This window comes from Mirounga angustirostris, unplaced genomic scaffold (assembly GCF_029215605.1).
Source record: "Mirounga angustirostris isolate CCGP_5_RB_7025 unplaced genomic scaffold, mMirAng1.0.hap1 SCAF_6, whole genome shotgun sequence".
In the NCBI taxonomy this organism is placed as follows: Eukaryota; Metazoa; Chordata; class Mammalia; order Carnivora; family Phocidae; genus Mirounga; species Mirounga angustirostris.
The window spans coordinates 37,225,512-37,249,054 of NW_026991714.1; the positions used below are offsets into that span (position 1 = coordinate 37,225,512).

At 42.4% G+C, this 23,543-nt stretch overlaps 1 protein-coding gene across 4 annotated transcripts in view; it reads right to left on the bottom strand.

Annotated features, from left to right (window-relative positions):
* Positions 1 to 955: 955 nt before the first annotated feature.
* Positions 956 to 23,543, bottom strand: part of INTS7 (integrator complex subunit 7) — a 114,305-nt gene continuing 91,717 nt past the window's right edge. For 2 of the 4 annotated variants that reach the window (XM_045877175.2, XM_045877174.2), the window contains 3 exons: positions 19,009 to 19,107; positions 17,295 to 17,480; positions 12,607 to 14,093 (listed from right to left, as the gene is read on the bottom strand). In XM_045877175.2, coding sequence (XP_045733131.1) covers positions 13,809 to 14,093; positions 17,295 to 17,480; positions 19,009 to 19,107 — 570 coding nt within the window. In that variant the 3' untranslated portion in view covers positions 12,607 to 13,808. Of the gene's footprint in view, positions 3,398 to 12,606; positions 14,094 to 17,294; positions 17,481 to 19,008; positions 19,108 to 23,543 lie in introns of those variants that run through there. The other 2 variants (XM_064594140.1, XM_064594139.1) reach the window with 2 other exon arrangements.

Genomic DNA, 23,543 nt, shown 5'->3' on the forward strand with positions numbered 1-23,543 from the left:
TGAATCTTAAAAAAAAAAAAAGAGGGACCCCTGGGTAGCTCAGTCAGTTAAGTGTCCGCCTTCAGCTCAGGTCATGATCTCAGCGTCCTGGGATGGAGCCCCATGTCAGGCTCCCTGCTCAGTGGGGAGTCTGTCCCTCCCCCTGCTCATGCTCACACACATTCTCTCTCTCAAATAAATAAATAAAATATTTTTTTAAAAAAGAATATGTGATCGTAACATACTGTTTCATAACCTGACTTTTTTTTTACTCAAGAATTTATAGTGAACATATGTCCATGGCCATCAAAAGATGTACATCATCCTCATCAATCTTAATAGTTACATAGTATTCTATTTTATGAAGTTAGTGTAATTTGTTTGATCAATTCCTATTGATAAAATATTATATTGTTTCCAATTTTTGTCATACTAAAGCACATTTGATAAATGTTCTTTTATAATTTCTCTGCTCTCTTATCTCTATCATTGTTTTAGGAAAAATTCTTAGAAGTGTACTTTTTACATGGTGTTTGACACAGAGACAGTCATCTATCTAGAAGAGTTGTACCAATGTATGCCCTGCCTCCCAACAGCAGTGGGAGACTTTGACAGTCTTTTAAAAACAATTTTAAAATTGTTTCTATTAAATATTTAAATACATGAAAATGATATTTCTAACATGTGAAGGACATAAAGACCAATAAAACATCTGAATTTACCAGCTAGCTTAAGAGGTAAAACATCACAACCACCTAAAGCCCCCACCCTGCTCCTCAGAAGAATCTTCCTGAATTAAGTCTGTATCAGTCCCTTGCTTTTCTCTAGTTTTACCACACATGCTTGCATCCCTTAACTATATATGAATTAGTTTTGCAGGCTTTTTCTTTATATAAATGAACTTGTACTTTGTGTATGTATTCTTTTATGACTCGCTTTAAAAAAAACATTTGTAAGGGAAGCATAGCATGCATACAAAAAAGTACATGTATCATAAATGTTTAATCTGATGAATTTTCTCAGAATGAACACACAACATTTTTAGCAGCACAGAAAGGACTCTCAGCCCCCATCCAGTTACTATGTCCTTCCAAAAGGAACCCATATTCTGCTTGGAACACCATAAAATTTATATAAATGAAATCAGAGTGACTAACTTTATTTTTTATTATTATTATTTTTGGGGGGTGGGAGAGAGAGAGGGTGGAATATGGGCAGAGGGAGAGGGAGAGAGAGAATCTTAAGCAGGCTCCATGCCCAGCGCAGAGCCTGATGTGGGGCTCCATCTCACAACCCTGAGATCATGACCTGAGCCCAAATTAAAGGTGGGATGCTTAACTGAGTCATCCAGGTGCCCCTATTTTTTTTTTTAAGATTTTATTTTTAAGTAATCTCTATACCAATGTGGGGCTCGAACTTACAATCCCGAGATCAAGAGTCACATGCTGTACTGACTGAGCCACCCAGGCGCCCCCAGAGTGACTAACTTTTTACACTCAACTTCATGCGTGTTGCTGCATGCAGCTGTAATCATTTGTTGTTAGCATTGTATAGTGTTCTATTGTGAATATATCATAATTTATATATCCATCTATTGATGGATATTTGGGTTCCCTTCCAGTGTTTGATATTACAAATAAGGATGTTATAAACATTCTCATGTGTGTCTTCTTATGCCCAGATGCAAAAGCTGTGGAGGAGAGATTAGGAATGGAATTTCAGGATCATAGAATATAATTATAGTTAGCTTTACCAGGTAATGTTAAATGTTAATTCACCATATCACTAAAAACAAAAATTTTTGCCAATCTAATAGGTAAAAAAATTAAATATTATTGTTTAAAATCACATTTCTTGGGTCACCTGGGTGGCTCAGTCGGCTAAGCACCCAGCTCTTGGTTTTGGCTTAGGTCGCAAGCTCATGGGTTGTGAGATCAAGCCTCAAGTCGGGCTCTGTGCTCAGCAGGGAGTCTGCTTGAAGATTCTCTCCCTCTGCCCCTTCCCCCACTCGTGCTCGCACATGCGTGCTCTCTCTCTCTCTAAAATAAATAAATCTTTAAAAATAAAATAAAAGCTCATTTCTTTCATTACATTTATTTCATTATTACATTTTTACAAGCTGTTCATTAGCCATATGTAATTTTTATTTTGTCAAGTCTCTGTATCCTCAACCCATTTTTCTGTTGGGTTGCTGTTATTTTTCTTAATGATTTTCCAAAAATCTTTATATATTAAGGATGGTAGTCATTAGTGTATTATGAATGTTGCAAATATATTCCCTACAATTTGTTCTTTTTATCTTATAGTTTGGGTTTTGGTGCTTTTTGTCATTCAGAAGTTTAAAATTTTTCTGCCGTCAGAGCCACCGTTCTTTGTAGGTCCTGCCCATTCTGCTGTCAAAGCTATGCTTGAATACACTTTTGCACGTCGGATGACCTGTTTCTTAAGGGAGCTTTATTTTTCACGGATATACTGCATCTGGGTGGTCGTCCAAAGTTGCCAACCAGAGGTAGCAATGGCTGGGTCAAGGTGTGACCTGATGGTATTGCTGCTATGCAGATTTTAGAAGCAGAAGCAGTGATGAAGTTTCCATTATCTGGAGACCCATGTTCATCATAGATAGAAGGAAAAGTCAACTGAACTGTGCTAAGGCCAATTCTTTGCATCTTTATGCAAGAGTTGTGGAAGAAATGGTTGTTTCTCTCCAGAACCCAGCAAATAGGCTGGGCTCACTACAGCAGGGAAATGTCACCAAAGTGAGAACACCTGAGGGACAAAACTGGCCTGCCTACAACAGCCAAATGAACTCTCCAGCAACTGCCTGGCATGGGCTTCCCTCCCACAGGGGTTGTTGATTGCTCAGGCTTTTATAATTCTCAAGCCGTGTTCCAAGGAGCTTTTGTGGTTTAAATCAATGTGCTCTGGGAATAAGTGCCCTTATTATTCCTGGCTTCCATTATTTGCCGTGCTCTTATACCTCTGTGACATAATATCCTTTGTGCAGCTGTACAATAACAGTCCTTTCAGGAATCTCTAAGAGCTTTCTAATTAAGACCCACAGCCACATGACAGATGGAGACACGGAAGCCCAGGGACAGGGATGACAGAGCCTCACCTTGGTCACAAAGGTGCCGAGCCCAGGTCCGGCTCCCATCGGAGACTGCAGGGCACTGCTTAGGGTCCCCTGGGCCGTTGATCTATTGAGTTGAGGACTGACAACAGGAAGTGCCCCCTGGCTGGGCACTAGCTCTTGAGTTCCCAATCTGTTCTCCGTGGCTAAGCTCCCAGGGCCAGAAACTGCACCATGGCTAGGTCATTTGAATACTTAAAGTCAGTAAACTTGATTGACTGCCTTCTATGTGCCAGGCACCAGGAATGCAAAGATGAACTTCCAATCTCCCCTTCGGATGTTCACAGCCTAGAGAGAATAGGAGACAGATATGTAAGTGGGGAGTTACAAGAAGCTGAGTGCTTTAATAGAGAGGAGACCAGAAGGCTAGGGTGGTACCCAGCTCTGTGGGGGCTTTCAGGGAAAGCTTTTTGGAAAGGAGGACTTTCCACCTGGGTAAATCTTTAGAGACAGACTGAGATTGCTAGGCAGAGGTATAGGGAGGAGAACATTGCATGCTGGAGGCCAAGTGTGTACAGAGGCCTGGGTGTGTGAAATGCATTGGGGTTCAGGGGACAATGAGAATATCAACATGTCTAAAGTGGCCAAGGTTCTCCTATTGTTCTTTCTCTCTTCTGTTTTTATATCCCAAACTCCATCTCTTTTTAGTCTTGATAGCTTCCTTTGGATGTTAAAAAGACTGAATGTGGGGGGGCGGTTCTTGTCTTTGTTATTGCTGTAACACCTCCACTCCTCAGGGCATTGTGGACTAGGGAAAGATCATGTGTTGGGGAGTGCCCGAAAGAAAAGCACAACGATAAACATTTCGCTGCATTATAAGGACACAAGGGCAGCTCAGGGCACCTTGGACAGGAGCTCAGCTGGGCCGTCTTCTTTTATATAGCAAAAAACATGGCCTTGGATGGCTCCGGATGTTACCTGTTCAGGTCCAGCCACCCAGAGCAAGGTCCTGTTGTCCAAAGTGTGTGTAGATGCTGAGAAAGCACATGGAGATGCGAGGGGGAAACATGAGCTGCCCAGCAATCCAATAGACGACCCATACAGGAAGGAGTGAAAACATCTGATTTGAACTGTATGAGTCTGATGTGCAGCGGTCCTAGAGTCAGGCTGGGCTGGAGTGGTAGGAAGCCAAAGGCCACCTCTGGCTTCCTCTCCTGGCCTTTTCTTCCCGGGTACCTTCCATTGCTCCCTTCGCCTCCCACAGGGTCTTCCCGACAGCACTTTAGATACCTCCTCCGTCAATGAGAAAAATAATGCAGTATGCTGTTCAGTGTTCCCTCCGTGCCGTGTTGGCCCCTCAGCTAGCCGTCGGCACTATGGGCAAACACTTATCACCCTGACATAGATGATGACCAGTCACCAAAGCTTCCTGGGAGCACAGACCCTACATGCTGCAGTGCCCAGCATGTAACAAGCACTCAATCAGTCCATGGAAAAGGCAGGGAGAGAGATAGGGAAGGAGGAAGGAGAGATGGACAGGGAAGAACCTGGCTGGAAACAGGGGAACCCAAAACTTTCTAAACCATGCATTCTAAATTCTGACCTAATTCTAGCTGGTGTTGGAGGATAATGAACAGGACTCCAAGGAAAGAGTCGGATAAATGATCTAAAAATTTTTTTCGGGGTGCCTGGGTGGCTCAGTCGGTTAAATGTCTGACTCTTGATTTTGGCTCAGGTCATGATCTCAGGGTTGGGAGATGGAGCCCCATGTCGGGATCCATGCTGGGGGCAAGGCGACTGCTTGGGATTCTCTCCCTCTGCCCCTCCCCGCTGCCACCCCCCGCCCTCCAGCCACTGGCTTGAGCTCTCTCTCTCAAAAAACATTTTTTTTTGGGCGCCTGGGTGGCTCAGTTGGTTGGGCGGCTGCCTTCGGCTCGGGTCATGATCCTGGAGACCCGGGATAGAGTCCTGCATCGGGCTCCCTGCTCGGCGGGGAGTCTGCTTCTCCCTCTGATCCTCCCCTCTCTCATGCTCTCTCTCTCAAATAAATAAATAAAATCTAAAAAAATAATAATAAAATAAAATATTTTTTTTTCTCCTTGTGAGTTCTAGGTACTGGTCCACTCCCTCTTGCCTCAGGCCTCAGATTAGAGCCTGAGCTGTACTCTGGGCCTCTACTGGGTCCGCCATACCAGTAGGCTGTGCTCCCGCCATTACACTGCTCAGAGCTCAGAAACAGTAGAAAGCTTGCTCTTGTCTCCAAGGTGAACATGGGGTCAGCAGGCAGGTCAGACAGGGCTGCTCCATGCAGAGACGTGAACCAGTGCCGGAGGCCAGAGAAGAGCCAGAGGCCGATGGGGGGTGGGCGGTGGAGGGAGTCACTGGATCTTATCAGCAGGGCAGGGCCACATTAGCCACCATGTGTCCACCTTTATGCTGACCCCAAGGGCCAGGCAGCCTGATGGCTTCACACCAGATTGAATACGATACGGGCCAGGCAGGAACCCTGACTCCTGCGTCTGGCTGGAGAATATGAACCTGGAGGGATGGGCAGACGTTTCAGTGATGGAGAGAAAAGGATTCAAGCAGAGGGAAAATATGAACAAAGCCATGACGGTGAGAATGTGCAGACTGAGCTCCGGGGATGTCCAGGACGCTAGCTTTTTCCACAGACTAAGATATACGTGGAAGTGTGGCGAGAGGTGAGGCCCTCGGGGCTGCTAGGCTGGCGTCTCACTGTGGAGGGTCTTCAGTGATACCCTGAAGAATTCAGGTTGTTTCGGGAACCCAGTGGGAATAAAAGTTTTGAACCAGCAATGGGAGTAGGGAAGCAATGGGAATTGGGAAGCAATGGGAAGTAAGGATTACTCAGAGGACACAGAAACGGGCAACTAGGAAAAGAGGAAGTGAAGGTGATACCCAGGAAGACATAATGAGGCTGTGAACAAGAATGAGGGTAGTGGAAAGAGAAGGAGGGAACACTGTGAAGGACAGTCCTCCTCCCTCAAAAGTAGGACAGCTCCTCTCCCTGCCTAGACACATATCTCAGACACACTTAGGAGGTGAGAGGAAACATAACCTCTTCACCAGCCCTCTCAGCCGTCAAGCCCGACCCCTGCACCCCTGCCCCCACTTCTTTGTTCCCTTGACGTCATTCTGGGATATGGCCAGAGGCATTTGCTCTAAGGCCAGAAAGAAGCAGGCAGGGGTACTTATATCTGCAGCCGCACTGCCTGAGCGCTGTCTGGACAGCGTGTGTTTGGTGGGCGCACCCCCTCTCCCAGGCAGAGCCCTCCGCCAGAGAGCCTGCCGCCTGCAGGAGCGCCTGCTGATGGAATGGAGCCAAGGGGTCAAACAGTCCATCCCTCTGCCTCCAGAGAGGCTGTTGGCAAATGCATCCCTGTGGTTGGACAGCAGAGCTCACACAGTCCTAATGCCTCCTCCCTTAATTATTTTCACAGGTCACTAAGTTCTTCCTTCTCCCCAACTTAAACTTCTCATTTCAAGTCCCCTTGCCTCATGTTCTGCATTTGGCAAAAATAGCGAAGTCTCCTCAATAGGAAAATAGTTATGTTCAGTCAGGTAATAAGTGTCCATTGAGTCATGGGGCTTATACAATAGATCTGATGGCAAGAATGGAGTTTGGCTATAAGCCCACTTATTGTGCAGCTGCTAAATAACTCAGAAAGAATGACAGAGAAGACTGGGTTTGCTCACTGCACTCCTGACACTTCTCTTTTTGTTCCCCTCCCCCCTCCCCCGGGGGCTCAAAGATTATGCTGACAGGGATGCTGGTAAATGTAAATGTCCTCCTCCTGAGAGAGAATAATACATTTCTTTTGAGTCTAAGACATTTTAGTACCTTTAGGGTCCTCAAATGCCCTGGGACATCATCTTCCTTTAAAGCAGAGATGATGTGAAACATCACTATCTCATGAGGCTCGAGTTTCTTTTCCCACCATCCCCTGGGCCACCAGCCCGCGCCGCCCACTCCCCCGCAGAGGCACTTGGTGGGTCCTTGCATTGAATGCACACAGCTCTTCAAAAGGGCAGTCATTAGCTAAGGCTCAGATGTTAGGAGAGGAAACAGTGACTGAGAATAGGCAGGGGGTTGGTGTGGGGCATGGGAGAGTGGAGGGGGTTGTCTCTTCCCATGAACAGCACATGGCCACTTTCACCACCATTTGTCCACATCTGTGCCAACACAGCAGGTAGCCGACCCCTGCACACAAGACTGGATTTGCTACTGGTCACAGAGGGATACCAACCGGCATGTCTGCTTGGAGGAGTCAGGGACGATGTTTCTGCCCAGTCTGGAGGGACAGAAGGGCTATTCAGTGTGGCACAGCTGGGGTCAGGGGAGACTGTGTTGTGATTAGAGCTATTTCCCTATGACCATGGTTTTGGGGAGTTTTCTATTTCCCTCAAACACGGGGAATTGAAGCAGGCAGTCGACTGCTGTGAGGGGCTCAGGTTGGCTATAAGGAAGAACTCAGCCTGAGTGCTTTCCCGAAGGGCCACACTGGAAACAGCAGTGACTCTAGCCCAGACAGTCCTGTCCAAACCCATTCTTCTCTGCTTTCACTGGAGCAAACGATCAACTACCTAGGCAGCTCAGGCCTACCAGCATAATCAAGAGCATGGTGGGTTTCCCATGGCCTTCCCTCCCATGGTCTGTGCACAAACAAATGGCATGGCTATAAACCCAAGGAGCTTGTCGAACACTGCAATCCCAGCTCCTGGTACCCTATACGTGTTCAATAAACATTTGGTGAATGAATAAAAAGGGTCACCTGTTTTAAAACTGTGTCCTTGTTGGTTGTGCCTTTGGCATAGGTCTGGGGAATCTGTCCAAATTCACAAACTCCAGCTCAGACGAATGCTGCTGACTGAGCCACAGAGCCCTGTGATGTCAGCTGAGGCACCTCTAGTGCTCAGGATGAAGGAAAAGTGCTTTCCATCAGCTACTTCTGGTCAGCCGCTTGGGTGAGGAAGGAGGGAGAGGTAGTGCTTAGGACAGACTCATGGGCCCTCTCCTGTGTCAAGGGCCCTCAAGGAGAGATTCCTGATGAGCTCACTCCCTGAGAGATAATTCTAGCCAGGGCTAATATGCTTTTGAGCATCCCAGGGGACACTGTAACCACTAGGATAGATCTGATGTTGCTTAAGTGATTCTGTGATTACAGTCATTTCTCCCCAAGGCCCTGATACCTTGAAATGTGACATTGGAGGTTTGTGTCGTCCAACGGCCTGGCTAGAATCAGCAGTAGTTTCTGCAACATGAGACAATATTTAATTCTTTTGGAGTGTAAGCTCCTGTCTCCTCAAGGCCAAATGTTGACGTCACACTTTAGGGGTATATCTTTTTTCCAAATGCTCTTATGTTCCTCTCTAGCTTCCAAGGAGTAGGTGCCCAACTGTCCCTGATTCTGTCAAGAGGCTCTCTGAGAAGGAAGGAACACTTGCACTTCCAAGAGCTGCGAAAGGAGAAAATGTCAAATGATGGCCATTTTCTAATTACCTAAGAGCCTGGCCTGTTACATACAAGGGGAGACGCTATTAGAATTTCAGAAATGCCACCTTTTGGGCTCTGTCAATGGCTTTTATAATGCTCTCTCCACATTCTGTAAAAATACAAGTTGTTGTTTTTTTTCTTTTTCTGTCAGTAGACTGTAAGTTGCCTGAGGCTCTCCCTGTCAGATTCCTTTTGCATTTCCCACCCCCAGCTCAGAGTCTGGCGCGGTGTGGGGCTCAGAGCTGGGAAGCCCTTCTCCCCTACTTACATTTCCACAATAGGCTTTTCATCTGCTCTTGTCCTGTGTGTGTGTGTCGTGTGTGTGTGGGGGGGGGGGTGGAGGGCTTCAGAACTGACTCTCCTAATCACATGGTATCTGCCTTTGCCTAGTGCGTGGGGGTGGGGAAGGGAAAGCAAGATGGGGGCCACAAGTGTTAACAATTTGTCATCACTTTGCTCATCTCAGAGTGAGATGACACAGGCAAAAAGCATCATTATCTTCACTGCTTCCATTGCGGGGGAGGGGGACGGGGTGCAACTCGAGGCAGCACAGCCTATTCTCACCTTCCATGGCCTTGGAAACACAACTCGACATTGATATCTTCTCATAATTCTTCAGTCTAATTTAGCTCTATGTTGTCTTTCTTTTCTATCTGAAATATTTTTGCTTCATAGCCACAAATAAGCTTCATCAAAATCCACAAATGAAATCTCCCAAGAAAACCAAAAGATGAAGCAGAGAACACTTTTTCTCTGTAAAACAATCTGATTTTCTTTAACTCATCCTGTCTCGTGAAGGTAGGAGATGTTCACTTTGCTGACTGATTCATTTCCTAATACCAAATGAATGCGTATTATTTCACCTTTATAATTTGCTAAAAATAATTCTCTGTAAACAATAAAAATATTTTTAATGTCAGTTTGTCAGCTAAGTATCACAAGACAAAAGCTAGACCTTGTAGACATGATCTGAGAGGAAGATAATCCCCAAACTCATTTCACAAGGTTTCAATCTTTAACCAGATCTAAACAGAGGACAATTATTGCACAACAAACTTGACTGCGCAGGACAGAATTGCTCCAGGAGAGATTAACAAGTAAGAAGGAAGATAAGGGAAAAGATAAAGACTGAAAAATGCTTTGTACCTGTGGGAGATTTGAAAAAAGCAAATTTACAACACTTAGTATTCTTCATTAGAAAGTGGGTATCAATGGCTCCGGGTCTTGGTTTACTAGTTAAGGAGAAAACTATGACTCACTCTGTTTAAATCCCAATTGCAATTACAAATTAAACTACTCATAGAATGAATACTTTAGACTGGGAGATAGTACAGAATAATAATGACCTCGCTCCAGTCAAGCCAATAAAATACTTGCCCGTGGTGTTACAGGTCTTTGTGTTCTTGGGCAAGCAATGGAAAGAAAGACTGTAACCTCTGGCTGTTGGGAGATCTAAGCCCATTCACCAGACTTTTGGACCTTGTTGTTTTAATGTTGGTGACTGACAAAGGCTAAATCCAAGGGCAAATTACATAAAGAACACGGCCAGCTGTTTGATTGAGCAATACGGTACTACTAGAAGCAAGGCAAACCCACAAACCCCAAATGCCTTCCTTGTCATCTACAGTCTTCCATGCGAACCCTTTGGTTAGCCAAAGAATTCCAATATAGTCCTCTTACCTAGAAATCTATTCAAGAATTACCTAGGTCCTAAGGGAATAGTGAATCTCATTTCTTCTCAACTCTTGCACTGTCCCAATTCTGCAAGTGGTAGCCACATGAGGCTATTTAAATTTAACCAAACTACAAGTAAATAAAAGATTCAGTCACATTAGCCGTATTTTAGACACTCAATAGCTACGTAGGGCTAGTGGTTATTTTGGATAGCCAGACTTAGGACATTTCCATCATCACAGAAAGTTCTATTGGACGAGTGCTGCATACACACTACATAACAAGTGGCAGGATCCTCTTATTCTCAGTGCTGGCAGGTATTGGCACAGAAGGACCAAGGGACTGATCTGAGGATCCATGGCAAGTGAGTCTTATAAATAGAACTTAAACTGACATCTCTGGGACCCTAGTCTGAGGATCTTGGTTTGCTTGGTTTGTTCTTCTGGGAACCATACCTTAATGTGAAAAGTGACTTCGTATCTCCAGTTGCACATTATCTGCCACCTTGGTTAGTTTGAGCGACAAAGGTCGTATCACAAGATCTCTTAGGCTAAGCTGGAATATAATAGTACTTTAATTTCTAAATAGTCAATGTACTATTACTGTCACTACTGAAGATAATCAGCAGCTTTAGAAAGTACTTTCATAATTTTCTTTGTACATATGTCTTTAAATATTTTAATAGGATTTATAATACTGGTTGTAGACAGAAATTCCATTTTGTTTGGGTCAACATTAAGTTATTTTGTTATTATTCGATATACCCAAATTGAAAATGAGGGGAAGATAGCTTAAATGTGTGTTTAGTAGCAAAACAGCAGTAACTTTTATTGTGAATAAATAAAATGCTAAGATTAAGAATTGATCTAACACTGTGAAAAATAGTATTAGGGAGGATAAAATAGTAACAATGCTAGCAAACTCATATATCTGCTTACTATGTGCAAGGAGCATGCTAAATGCTTTACATATATTAATTCTATTAACTCACTTAATCCTCACACCTCTCCCATGAAGCGCAATTATATTTCCTGATTTTAGGATTAAGAAAACTGAGGCATAGAGGTATCAAGTCGCTTGCCCAAGGTCATATACTTAGAGTTCGGACTGGGACCCAGACAGTGTGGTTCCAGACGCTGTGCTCTGAGGCCACCAGGTTATATCGCCAAGTGGCTAAACAGAGAAAAATTAGTCCTGTCTTCCTAGAATCAATCAGCCAGCACCCTTTACTATCCATATTTCTAAGTTCAGGGGACATGCTCGCTTCACAATCAGCATGTGTATCTTTCCTTCCTTCATCTTTCCCTGAGTATTTCTTTTTCTTTTCATTCATTACTGTAGTGTTGAAATTATAAACGCAATTTCCCTTTACCTCAAATAATTGCTTAGCAGTTGATGCCAAGAACGCAGCAGACATTATACCAAACATAAAAGCAGAGTTCCAATCCTGGATCTAATGGACACACTCAATTAAAATAGCCTTTTTTGCTTCACAGAGTTATTTTCCTACTCTGAACTATTTGGATTTGTGTTTATTAGTAATTCCTTTCCAAGTTTGTGCCAGGAGCCGTCCAGTACACCAAATCAAAGAGTTTATAACTGTAGCTATCAAAAAAGCCTTTTAAGAACATAAATTCTGGGAAGGTCTCAAAGGGAACTGGGGGGAATTGGCAGGTTACAAGATTTGCTTTTCTTGAGAATTCTGCCTTGAAATAGTACCAGAAACCTGAAATTGACATTATAAAATTTCATTCTGAAAATAGACAATGAATTAAAAAAATTTTTTTGTTTCCCCCTTATAAAAGAGCTCTTTTTTTGGTCTTTTAGTCACCTGATAAAACTCTAGATTGGAGTTAAGAGATCTAGTCTAATTCAGTCATTTTACAAAGAAGCTACTCTAGAGAGATAAAGTAACTTGCCCCGGGTCACAGAGCTAATTCATCAGAAACAAAAGTGCAACCTGTGCTTTCTGGTCCAGTTTTTTCCACGCCTGATGAGAAGGAAAGGGGTCCTGCATACCTCCTCCACACTGCTTTGGCAATTCTTCCTCAGGCCTGTGTTCCCAGATGCTGTCACAGCTGTCCACATCGTGCACTGTCCACAACCGGGCTGCATTTAAAGGGATGGCATCCTCAGTGGACACTGTGGACTTACATGTTTTATGACAATGTTCTGGCCAATGGCAGCAGAGGGTGCTTTGCTGGGACAACAGCTCATGGAGCTATGCAATCTCAGAGGAATCTGAGTTGCCAATCACTTCTCACCACTGGAGGCGACATGACAAGGAAAAAGGAAAAACCAACTCATTTTTTTTTTCCCTTTGAGCTAATGCTGTCTTTAAAGAAAAAAAGAAAAGGCGAAACACAAGCAAAGAAAATGAGAGATTTATTTAAAAAGGAAGCTTCCAGGGAATGTGTCCTGCTTCATCTTAGGAGCTGCTTACAGCCCAACTGTCCATATCATCAACAACATCTGCAACCCTATGATCCCTGATGTTTAGAAAACCATGATCCCGAGCACTGAATTATCCCAAATGAAGAATGAACAGGTAAATTGCATCCAGTATACCGTGTTAAGACAAGAAAGTTTATTATTATAACAGTTTTCAACCAGTATTGAAATAGAAAAAAAGGGGTCTTCTGGCTAACCAGAAAACTTCTATTCCCTGAGCATCCCAACTAATTGAGGTTGTGTTATAAAGAGGCTGTTCTTTCTAGACAATCAAGTCTAGTATTACATAACTTGCCAAGAAGAAACCAAACCAATCAAAAGATCTGCCTTCCTAATTTAAAAAATTAAGATAGTACATGTGAGTGAGTTTTTTCGCTCTTAGAAATAATGTAAAAAGTCTATACTATAAACAAAACCATACACATACTAGAAAACACCAATGATTAATCTCCAATTTTTGTATGTATTTGTTACCTGTTTTTTTCAGGTCAATTAAATACTAAAACAATAAATTAAGATTGTGTTAGCATAGAAAAGATAGGTTAAGTAGCTGAAATAATATAGCACGGTGTTTCAATTCTGCTAGACTGCATGCTCTCAAAATCCAGAAAACTGGATTTCAGGGGACACACTGAAGTCAATCCCGGGGAGAACTTGGTTCCTCCTACCACAGGTCAATTTTGTACTAACCGGTCAGAATTTCCCAATGCCTGGCTCAGAATTATCTGTGCCAGGTAGCGAGTGATGTATTTTGGTGAACAGGGAGTCAAATCTATAAATGCAGTGATCCCAACACATGACTTTTCTTGAAAGCGAAAGAAAAGGCTCAGCAACATAAAAACAATAATAAAACAATGAAAATGTCAAACAGATGATAAAGGACTTGGTTTAAGAAGGAACAAGGATAAAAAATCTTGCTGGCTAGGAACGCAGTTATTTCTCAAATTAAATTTCTAAAGAAAAACAAACCCTTTTTTCCCCCAGAGTATTACATTATAGAAACCAATGAATAAATGGACTCCACATTCTAACTTTCATATCTGAATCCATATGAAAAATCAAATTATTTTTGCCCATTTGATCAATTCCTATAAAGCCAGGAGTGCATTCCTCATGTGGCTAAAACCGTGAGTAGGCATTTCGTTGTTGCTGTTGTAATGGTTGCTGGGCTTGCTGTTGCTGGAGGCGAATTTGCTGGGAATAAGGGTCTTCCAGGGATTTTACAAATATGGTAGTTCTGGGACCTGTCTTCCATACAATACCATTGGCGTCTTTCACTGAAGATTCTACTGTAATGTTGTGTGTTCCAAGGATAGCAAAGTTCAACAGAAATTGAGTACTGAAGTAATCGTTATGAGGTTCAACCCTCTGCTCCATCTCATTGGTCATATTGTCAATGGGTATCTGGAATGAAAAAATTGTTAAATAACAATAGCTAACGTTTACGGAGTGCTTATTGGAGTAAGCACTTACTGGAGCTAGGCCCCATATGAAGTGCTTACTTAATCCCTGCAAACAACTAAGAGGTTTAGGTACTATTTTTACCCTTGACTTATAGATGAGGAAACTGAGGCAGAGAGTTTAAGTAATTTCTCCAAGGTCACATAGCTAAGGAGTGGCAGGCTAGGCAACCTAGGCAGGCTAACTCCAGAGCCTACACTCTTCACCATTAAGCCATCCTGCCTCCTCACTATCCCTGAGTAGAATGAGCTCCCAGAGCCTTTCTCAACCCCTTCATATGCTGGCCTTTCTTCCTTGTGAAGGAGCTCAGGACATGCCACCTCAAAATATGCTGCTTTGGCACATTATTTTAAGCTAAAGGCACCTGAGAAACAGCAGATGGAGGAAGGGCTCTCTGACCGCCGCATTTTTACCTAAAACAGGCCATAAAACCTCCCATGAGAAAGTGTCCTTCTCTGTACCAAGAAGAGGAGAACATCCTTATCACTAGAGACTGGGAGTCAATGCTGAAATGTACCTCTACAAATAAACTACAATAACCCCTATCTCCCACAGGTGCCCCCCACCCCCCTGGCCGCCTCTCTCCCAATCACTTCCCCAGTTTACTGCCCCTCGCCCTTGTTTTCTGTCTTCACAAATTTACCGTTTGTGTAAAAGTTATGTAAGCTTTTTGCTCTGGTCACTTCTTTGGGTTTCCATTGTCTTGTGAAGACTCCCGTGTATAGGTACAATTCTAACAAACCTGTATGCCTTTCTCATGTTAATAATATCAGTTTAATCTTAGGCCCAGCAGGAGACCCTAAGACAATGGAAGAGAAAATTTTCTTCTACTACACTCGCTTACCCGACCCCAACTCCAATTCCCATCTTTCTTTACTTTACTTTTCTTTACTCTGTGAGGAGATATTCTGAAGAAACATGGAGCAATTACCTGTTGCAGGAAGTTTAAAATCTAAGAGACTGAAAAAGAACCTAACACTAAGTAAATACAAGTTAGGGTTCTTCCTCCTAACTTGTCTGATTTTATATTGCTTCAGTAATGCAATTGTTCCTCCCTCCTTTAACAAATTAACTTTAGAACTTGTACAGTGCTTACGTAATACTCAGTATCTTGTTCAGACTGGCAGCACAATATATTATAAAACACAGGTTTATGGGCTTGTTCACTTATTTAGCTAGACACCCATGTCTTTGTCCTTTGAAAAACAGAGTAACATCTGCTGGTACACCCTGACCTGTACCCAAGATGAAGTATGCCAAGAGAGACACTTATTCTGGAACGCATATAAAGGTAACCTTAATGACTATTTGGCCAGACTGCTCTAGGTTTATGTGTGTGTTTCTGTTGCCTAATCAATGATATAAATATGCCCTGAAACTCTGACTAAATGAGCATATCTTGACGTCAGTTTTCCAGAGACATTTACCTGTAATGTCGATGAAATGAAGTCACTGACCAATTCGAGATCTTAGGATTATTTATAGGCTCCATTCTGTTTGTTTGCACAACTTCTGTAGGGTTTTTATGTCCCTAAAGAATATGCCTACCAAACACGAACTTCCTTAAAAGGACTAGAGATAGGCCTAAGCAACCTGATCACTCTGAACGGATGATGCATTTCAAGTTGAAAACTCACCGCAAGTAACATTACAAATCTTACTACATGACTTATTATATCGGCTTCCTGACTTTAAGCAATGCCTCGAGAGGTAAGTTAATAAGCAGAAGCCTGGTTTGAATGTTTGTTTTTTTAACACTAGAAATCATTATATACAAGGAACAAAGAGAATTACTGTTCTTTCAAACTCTAAACGAGGACACAGCTGCTGCTGACGGGGGTAGGTTAGCTATGTCAATTCTCACTACGACCTAAGGATTGCCCAAACGTAACAGTTGTACTACATCTAAATACAGTAAATGATTTTGTCATCATTCATCAAATATTTGCTACACAGGGCTACATAAGGCACCACAGTCTGTGTTGTAGGAATCAAAGAGAGCAAGAGAATGAAGCCTGAGCCTTATCAGGGTGGGAAAAGAAGGGATAGAAAGTTACCAAAGACAAGAAATAAAAATGGCTTAAACCACACCTTCTCCCTAAAAACCACCAAAGAGAATAAAATGTTCTCTTTTTATATCTTTACGGAATATTAATTCCTTTCCTTACTTTGGAGCTCAGTTCAAGTATGGCCACAATAAACCTGGACATAACCAATTTTGGGCATTTGAACAACTCTGTTCATACAACTGTGTACTTGCTCCCTTGTTCTATTTTCTGTGAATAAGCCACCAAGGAACTGGAAAGAGATGTCTCAAGAAAGGAATGTTCTGCATTTGGAATACTGGTATTCCATGGTATTTAGCACCTTGGCCTTGGCTAACAAAGCAAGCACGATTTTTGGTTACCTACCTCATAATTTCTCAAAGCAGCAAATTCCTAGGGTTACATCCATAAGGGAAGATTTTACTTTATCTGACCATTGTCTGTCAATGTTGTCTACCCTTTTTTCTTTAGAAAATGCTAATATCTACTTAAAATAGAGAAAAATAATTAGATGTGTGCTTTTGGGGGGCAAGGGGGATAGGGAGGCACTTATTCCCCACTCGTGATGTTTCCCTCCAGGTAGAGGGACTTTTCATGAGATAAACAAAACTGGTCTCCAGGGGAGGAGGTGAATTCTACTGACCGCTAAGTTTTTGGGTAAGAACTGAGCATGGGGAGCTAAGACCTTCTCTTTCCCTTCTTTGGACATCAGGATGCTCCTTCCTGCCATCGATTTTATAGGGGCAGGCTCTTGTGTGCACAGGCTGAGGCTGGGTGGGAAAATTCAATTCAGAGGTACAAGGCTAGGAAGTCCTTGTTGCCAGGCACCTGAGCTAGGTGTCCCCATCGCTAAACAGTGAGGCTCATATTTTGATCTCTGTCTGCCTGGATGCTTTCTCTATCAACTGGTTCAGGCAGAGAAAAGAGAGGTTATTATTTATCAGCCCCCTCAAACCCCAATAGGTGCTTTTAACTTATGTCTGTATCTCTTCCCATGGGAGGTGTAACTACAATCTGCTTAACCATGAAAATCACTGGAAAACTTCTATGAATGAGCTGATAAAATCCATATCACAACTCTGCCTCTTTTTTAAATTACCTTGTAGTCTTGTCCGGATTTACTCTGTAGTGTGGAAGAAACATTCAGACAGACGGACTGAATTTTGCGAAAGAGTCCTGGCTTAGATCCGTGTTGAACCACTCCCTCTACCTTTAGTGCCAGCTGCTGGTTATTCTGGACAGCGATGGGCTCGGCAGGGTTCCGGGGCGATGGCGACAGAGCAAGCTGGAATACCAACATTAAGACGAATGCTCACAAGCAAGAACAAGCTTTCTTCCAACAAACATGTTTGTGCTGATTGTTGTCTATAGGTTACAACGTTACACAGCTAATGACCTGACTGCTGGGACACCCAGACAAATGCACCTTTAAAGTCAAGGGGTCCCTCTCCCTAATGCCTCTTTAAATACCACTGTGTTTTATGCCTCAAATCCCAGTTCTGTGTGAGGGTAACTGAGGATCAGAAAACAGCGAAGGCCCTAGTCTTCCTCATTTCTGTAGGGGGGCATTTCTTTGACAATGAACCAATTCCAGCAGGGAAATGCACTATGTAAATTTTCATGTCTAGCTGCTGTCTATGTAATTTGGTCTTATGTAATTTTAAATAGACTAAATTCAAGGGCAAGTGAACTTAAAATTCTAGAATTACATATATGATCAAGTCACAGTGGTATAAAGTCAATTTCCACAAATGAACCAAATAACTTTTTTTTAATGTTTTATTTATTTATTCATGAGAGTCAGAGAGAGAGAAAGAGAGAGGCAGAGGCAGAGGGAGAAGCAGGCTCCCCGCCTAGCAGGGAGCCCGATGCGGGACTCGATCCCAGGACCCCGGGATCATGACCTGAGCCAAAGGCAGACGCTTAACCATCTGAGCCACCCAGGCGCCCCCAAATAACATTTTTAACCTCTCATTAGAGTAGTTTTTATTTAAGAACATATTAAAAATCCCAAATACCCTTAAATTACAGAAAGCCCAAATTCTGCTAAATGAAAAGATGGAAGACGTGTGTCTTTTTGATGATGCTAAGCATTGCATCAATCAACCCTGCACACATCCTACCTTAAGACATCTTATCTGAGATAATCAATTTTTCTTGTGATTCAGGTCATTTTGAAATGGAATGCTCTGTTATTTACAATCAAAAGCATTCAAATGGATATGAAAAAGTGCACTGAAGACATTTACTGACAGAGGGATAATCTAGGAAATCTCTTGGAGGTGAGTTTTCCACCATTTCCAACAATTCTGTTCTTTGAATCAAAAATAGCTTTTGAATTTGGAGAGCTCAAATATTTTAAAATATTAGCTCTTCTCACTGGCCAACTCCTCAAAACTTGATATTCACAGACAAAAGCACTCTGGAGGTAGGACTGGTAATGTCTTACCAGACCTGATTTACTCTAAATGGGGTCTGAAAAGCCTGATCAGACGCGAACTCAGCTCAAGATCCTTCTAGAGGACTTATGATGAAAACCTCTCAAGTTATTCTTGGAGACAAGGGACAGAGCTCCAGGTACCCAAGTGCCTGTCGCACTGCACCTGGCACTGACAAATAAGAAGGGAAAGGGCTTAACTCCCAAATCCCATTACCTTTACAAAACCACTTGATAAAGGGAGAAAAAACTTACAACTAAAGGGTGTATCAAAACCAAAGGTAAGACCCTGAAGCAGAGCTATATCCCATGTATTCCAGAAGATAACTGGGTGTTTAATTTGTATTAACCTTCATATTTTGCTACAGAGTATTACCTTGATGCTGGTAGATTGCAGTTTCTGGAAAAAATATCTCTGAAACGAAAGAGGAACTTTCAGCAAGGAAATGATGGCATTGCAGAGGCATGCTGTATGCTGGGAGGGAAAAAAGAAACTAAGTCATATAAAAATAAATTTCCAAATTTCATCAACAAATGGTACTTTCGGAAAGAAGTTTAAAAAGTACAAATGGTCGTAAGATTATTGCAAAGGTACATACCAGTCAGTAAACAGGCATAACACCCAAATATTTGCCAAATCATTCAGGTCAAGGATTACAACTGCAGATTTTTATTTTATTTTAAAGAATATTTAATAAAATAAAAAGTAAATCTAGAAGAAAATCCTCAAGCCCAAATAATGCACAAATTTTGCATTTCTGTAGCATCAGAGCTATGAGATATATTATTATATCATTAGTTTAGATACTACAATATAGTTACTCTCATATGGTAAAGTAGGATCAAGACTATATGATAAAGAAGGGGAGGAGCAAGATGGCGGAGGAGTAGGAGACCTAAATTTTGTCTGGTCCCAGGAATTCAGCTGGATAGGGATCAAACCATTCTGAACACCTATGAACTCAACAGGAGATCGAAGAAAAGAAGAGCAACAACTCTCTGAACAGAAAAGCGACCACTTTCTGGAAGGTAGGACGTGCGGAGAAGTGAATCCGAGGTGATATTCGGGAGGATAGACGGTGGGGAGGGGGCCTCTGTTGGCCGCTTCTGGCAAGTGATAGAGCCGCGGAGCACAAAATCAGAACTTTTAGAAGTCTGCTCCGCTGAGGGACGTCACTCCAGTGGCTAAGCGGGGGGTGGAACCCTTACGGGACAGTGTGGTCTCATGACCCTCAGGGTCACAGAAAGACCGGGGGTGCCTGAGTGCGGCAGAGCTCCCAGGTATCGGAACGGGGAAGCCAGCTGCAGAGACGGAGCCGAGGTGCGGGCTCTCAGCTCAGGGTTGCCATAAACCGTGATCCACAGCACAGTCGGGCCACTGCTCCTCCAGCAGGGACCCAACAAGCGGCAGATCCGCGGAGACTCCCCTTCCTCCCCCAGGAGGAGCGGTGCGGGAGCGCACCGCAGGGATCTGCTGGGTTTGGAGACTCCGCACGGGGTCGGGTGCCAGAGGTAGAAACACTCGGTCACAGGCTGGGGGAGCACGGAGTGCGGCCGGAGACCGGGGAGATGGGAGTGACTGCTTTTCTCTGGGGGCTCACTGAGGAGCAGGGCCCTGAGTTCTCGGCTCCTCTGGGGCGGAGACTGGGAGGCCACCATTTTCACTCTCGGCCTCCAAAGCTGTACGGAAAGCTTGCAGGGAACAAAAGCTCCTGAGAGCAAACCAGAGCAGATTACTTAGCCTGGACCCGGCAAGGGTGGGGAAATTCCGCCTCCGGCAAAGACATTTGGGAACTGCGGCAACAGGCCCCTCCCCCAGAAGATCAGTGAGAACAGCCAGCCAAGACCAAGTTTACCGATCAATGAGAACGGCAGAACTCCAGCGCGTGGGGAATATTGCACATAGAATTCATGGCTTTTCCCCCATGATTCTTTAGTCTTTCAAAGTTAATTTTTTAGATTTTCTTTATTTTTTTATTTTTCTATGTTTTTTAGTTGAATTTTTCTTCTTCCCTTTTCAACCAACATCTTATCAATTCCTTTTTTAAAATCTTTTTTAATTTTCATTTTTACACTCATTTTATCCCTTCATTGTATTTAGCCTTATTTTTTGTATATATATATAAGTTGTTCATTCTTTAAAAATTTGGGAGGCAATTTCTTCTAAGAGACCAAAATACATCCAAAATCTAGAGTGTGGCTCTGTTCTATTCACCAGCCTGATCATATTATTATTATTTTTATTTCCTTCTTTTCCCCCAGTTTCGGGTCTCTTCTGATTTGTTTAGTGTTTTTCTGGGGTCGTTGTTACCCTGTTAGCATTTTGTTCTCTCATTCATGTATTCTCCTCTGGAGAAAATGACAAGATGGAAAAAATCACCTTAACTTTAAAAAGAACAAGAAACAGTACTGACTGCCAGGGACCTAATCAATACAGACATTAGTAAGATGTCGGAACTAGAGTTCAGAATGATGATTTTAAAGATACTAGCTGGGCTTGAAAAAAGCATAGAAGATACTAGAGAATCCCTTTCTGGAGAAATAAAAGAACTAAAATCTAACCACATCGAAATCAAAACCCCTATTAATGAGGGGCAATCAAAAATGGAGGCTCTAACTGCTAGGATAAATGAGGCAGAAGAGAGAATTAGAGATATAGAAGACCAAATGATGGAGAATAAAGAAGATGAGAAAAAGAGATAAACAACTACTGGATCACAAGGGGAAAATTTGAGAGATAAGTGATACCATAAAGTGAAACAACATTAGAATAATTGGGATCCCAGAAGAAGAAGAAGAAAGAGAGAGAGGGGCAGAAGGTATATGGGAGCAAATTATAGCAGACAACTAACCTAATTTGGGGAAGGAAACAGGCATCAAAATCCAGGAGGCACAGAGAATCCCCTTCAAAATCAATAAAAATAGGTCCACACCCAAACATCTAACAGTAAAACTGACAAGTCTCAGAAACAAAGAGAAAATCCTGAAAGCAGCTCAGGACAAGAGGTCTGTAACCTACAATGCTAGAAACATTAGACTGGCAGCAGACCTATCCACAGAGACCTGGCAGGCCAGAAAGGATGGCATGATATATTTAGAGCAGTAAACGAGAAAAATATGCAGCCAAGAGTACTATATCCAGCTAGGCTGTCATTGAAAATAGAAGGAGAGAGAAAAAGCTTCCAGGACAAACAAAAACTAAAAGAATTTGCAAACACCAAACCAGCCCTATAAGAAATATTGAAAGGGGTCCTCTAAGCAAAGAAAGAGCCTGAAAGTAACACAGACCAGAAAGGAACAGAGACAATATACAGTAACAGTCACCTTACAGGCAATACAGTGGCACTAAATTCATATCTTTCAATAGTTACCCTGAATGTAAATGGACTAAATGCCCCAATCAAAAGACATAGGGTATCAGACTAGATAAAAAAAAAAGACCCATCAATACGCTGTCTGCAAGAGACTCATTTTAGACACAAAGACACCTCCAGATTTAAATGAGGGGGTGGAAAACCATTTATCATGCTAATGGACATCAAAAGAAAGCTGGGGTGGCAATCCTTATGTCAGACAAATTAGATTTTAAACCAAAGACTATAATAAGAGATGAGGAAGGACACTACATCATACTTAAAGGGAATATCCAACAAGAAGATCTAGCAATTGTAAATATTTATGCCCCTAATATGGGAGCAGCCAATTGTATAAGCCAATTAATAACAAAATCAAAGAAACACATTGACAACAATACAATAATAGTAGGGGACTTTAACACTCCCCTCATTGAAATGGACAGATCATCTAAGCAAAAGATCAATAAGGAAATAAAGGCTTTAAATGACACACTGGACCACATGGACTTCACAGATCTATTCAGAACATTCCATCCCAAAGCAACAGAATACACATTCTTCTCTAGTGCACATGGAACATTCTCCAGAATAGATCACATCCTGGGTCACAAATCAGGTCTCAACTGGTACCAAAAGATTGGGATCATTCCCTGCATATTTTTGGACCACAATGCTTGGAAACTACAACTCAATCACAAGAGGAAAGTCGGAAAGAGCTCAAATACATGAAGGCTAAATAAAGAGCATCCTGCTAAAGAATGAATGGGTCAACCAGGAAATTAAAGAAGAATTAAAAAAATTCATGGAAACAAATGAAAATGAAAACACAACTGTTCAAAATCTTTGGGATACAGCAAAGGCGGTGCTAAGAGGAAAGTATATAGCAATACAAGCCTTTCTCAAGAAACAAGAAAGGTCTCAAATACACAACCTAACCCTACACCTAAAGAAGCTGGACAAAGAACAGCAAATAAAGCCTAAACCCAGCAGGAGAAGAGAAATAATAAAGATCAGAACAGAAATCAATGAAACAGAAACCAAAAGAACAGTAGAACAGATAACGAAACTAGGAGCTGGTTCTTTGAAAGAATTAGTAAGATTGATAAACCCCTGGCCAGACTTATCAAAAAGAAAAGAGAAAGGACCCAAATAAATAAAATCATGAATGAAAGGGGAGAGATCACAACCAACACCAAAGAAATACAAACAATTATAAGTACATATTATAAGCAACTATATGCCAGCAAATTAGATAATCTGGAAGAAATGGATGCATTCCTAGAGATGTATCAACTACCAAAACTGAACCAGGAAGAAATAGAAAACCTGAACAGACCTATAGCCACTAAGGAAACTGAAGCAGTTATCTATCAAAAATCTCCCAAGAAACAAGAGCCCAGGGCCAGATGGCTTCCCAGGGGAATTCTACCAAACATTTAAGGAAGAATTAATACCTATTCTTCTGAAGCTGTTCCAAAAAACATAAATGGAAGGAAAACTTCCAAACTCATTTGATGAGGCCAGCATTACCTTGATCCCAAAACCAGACAAAGAC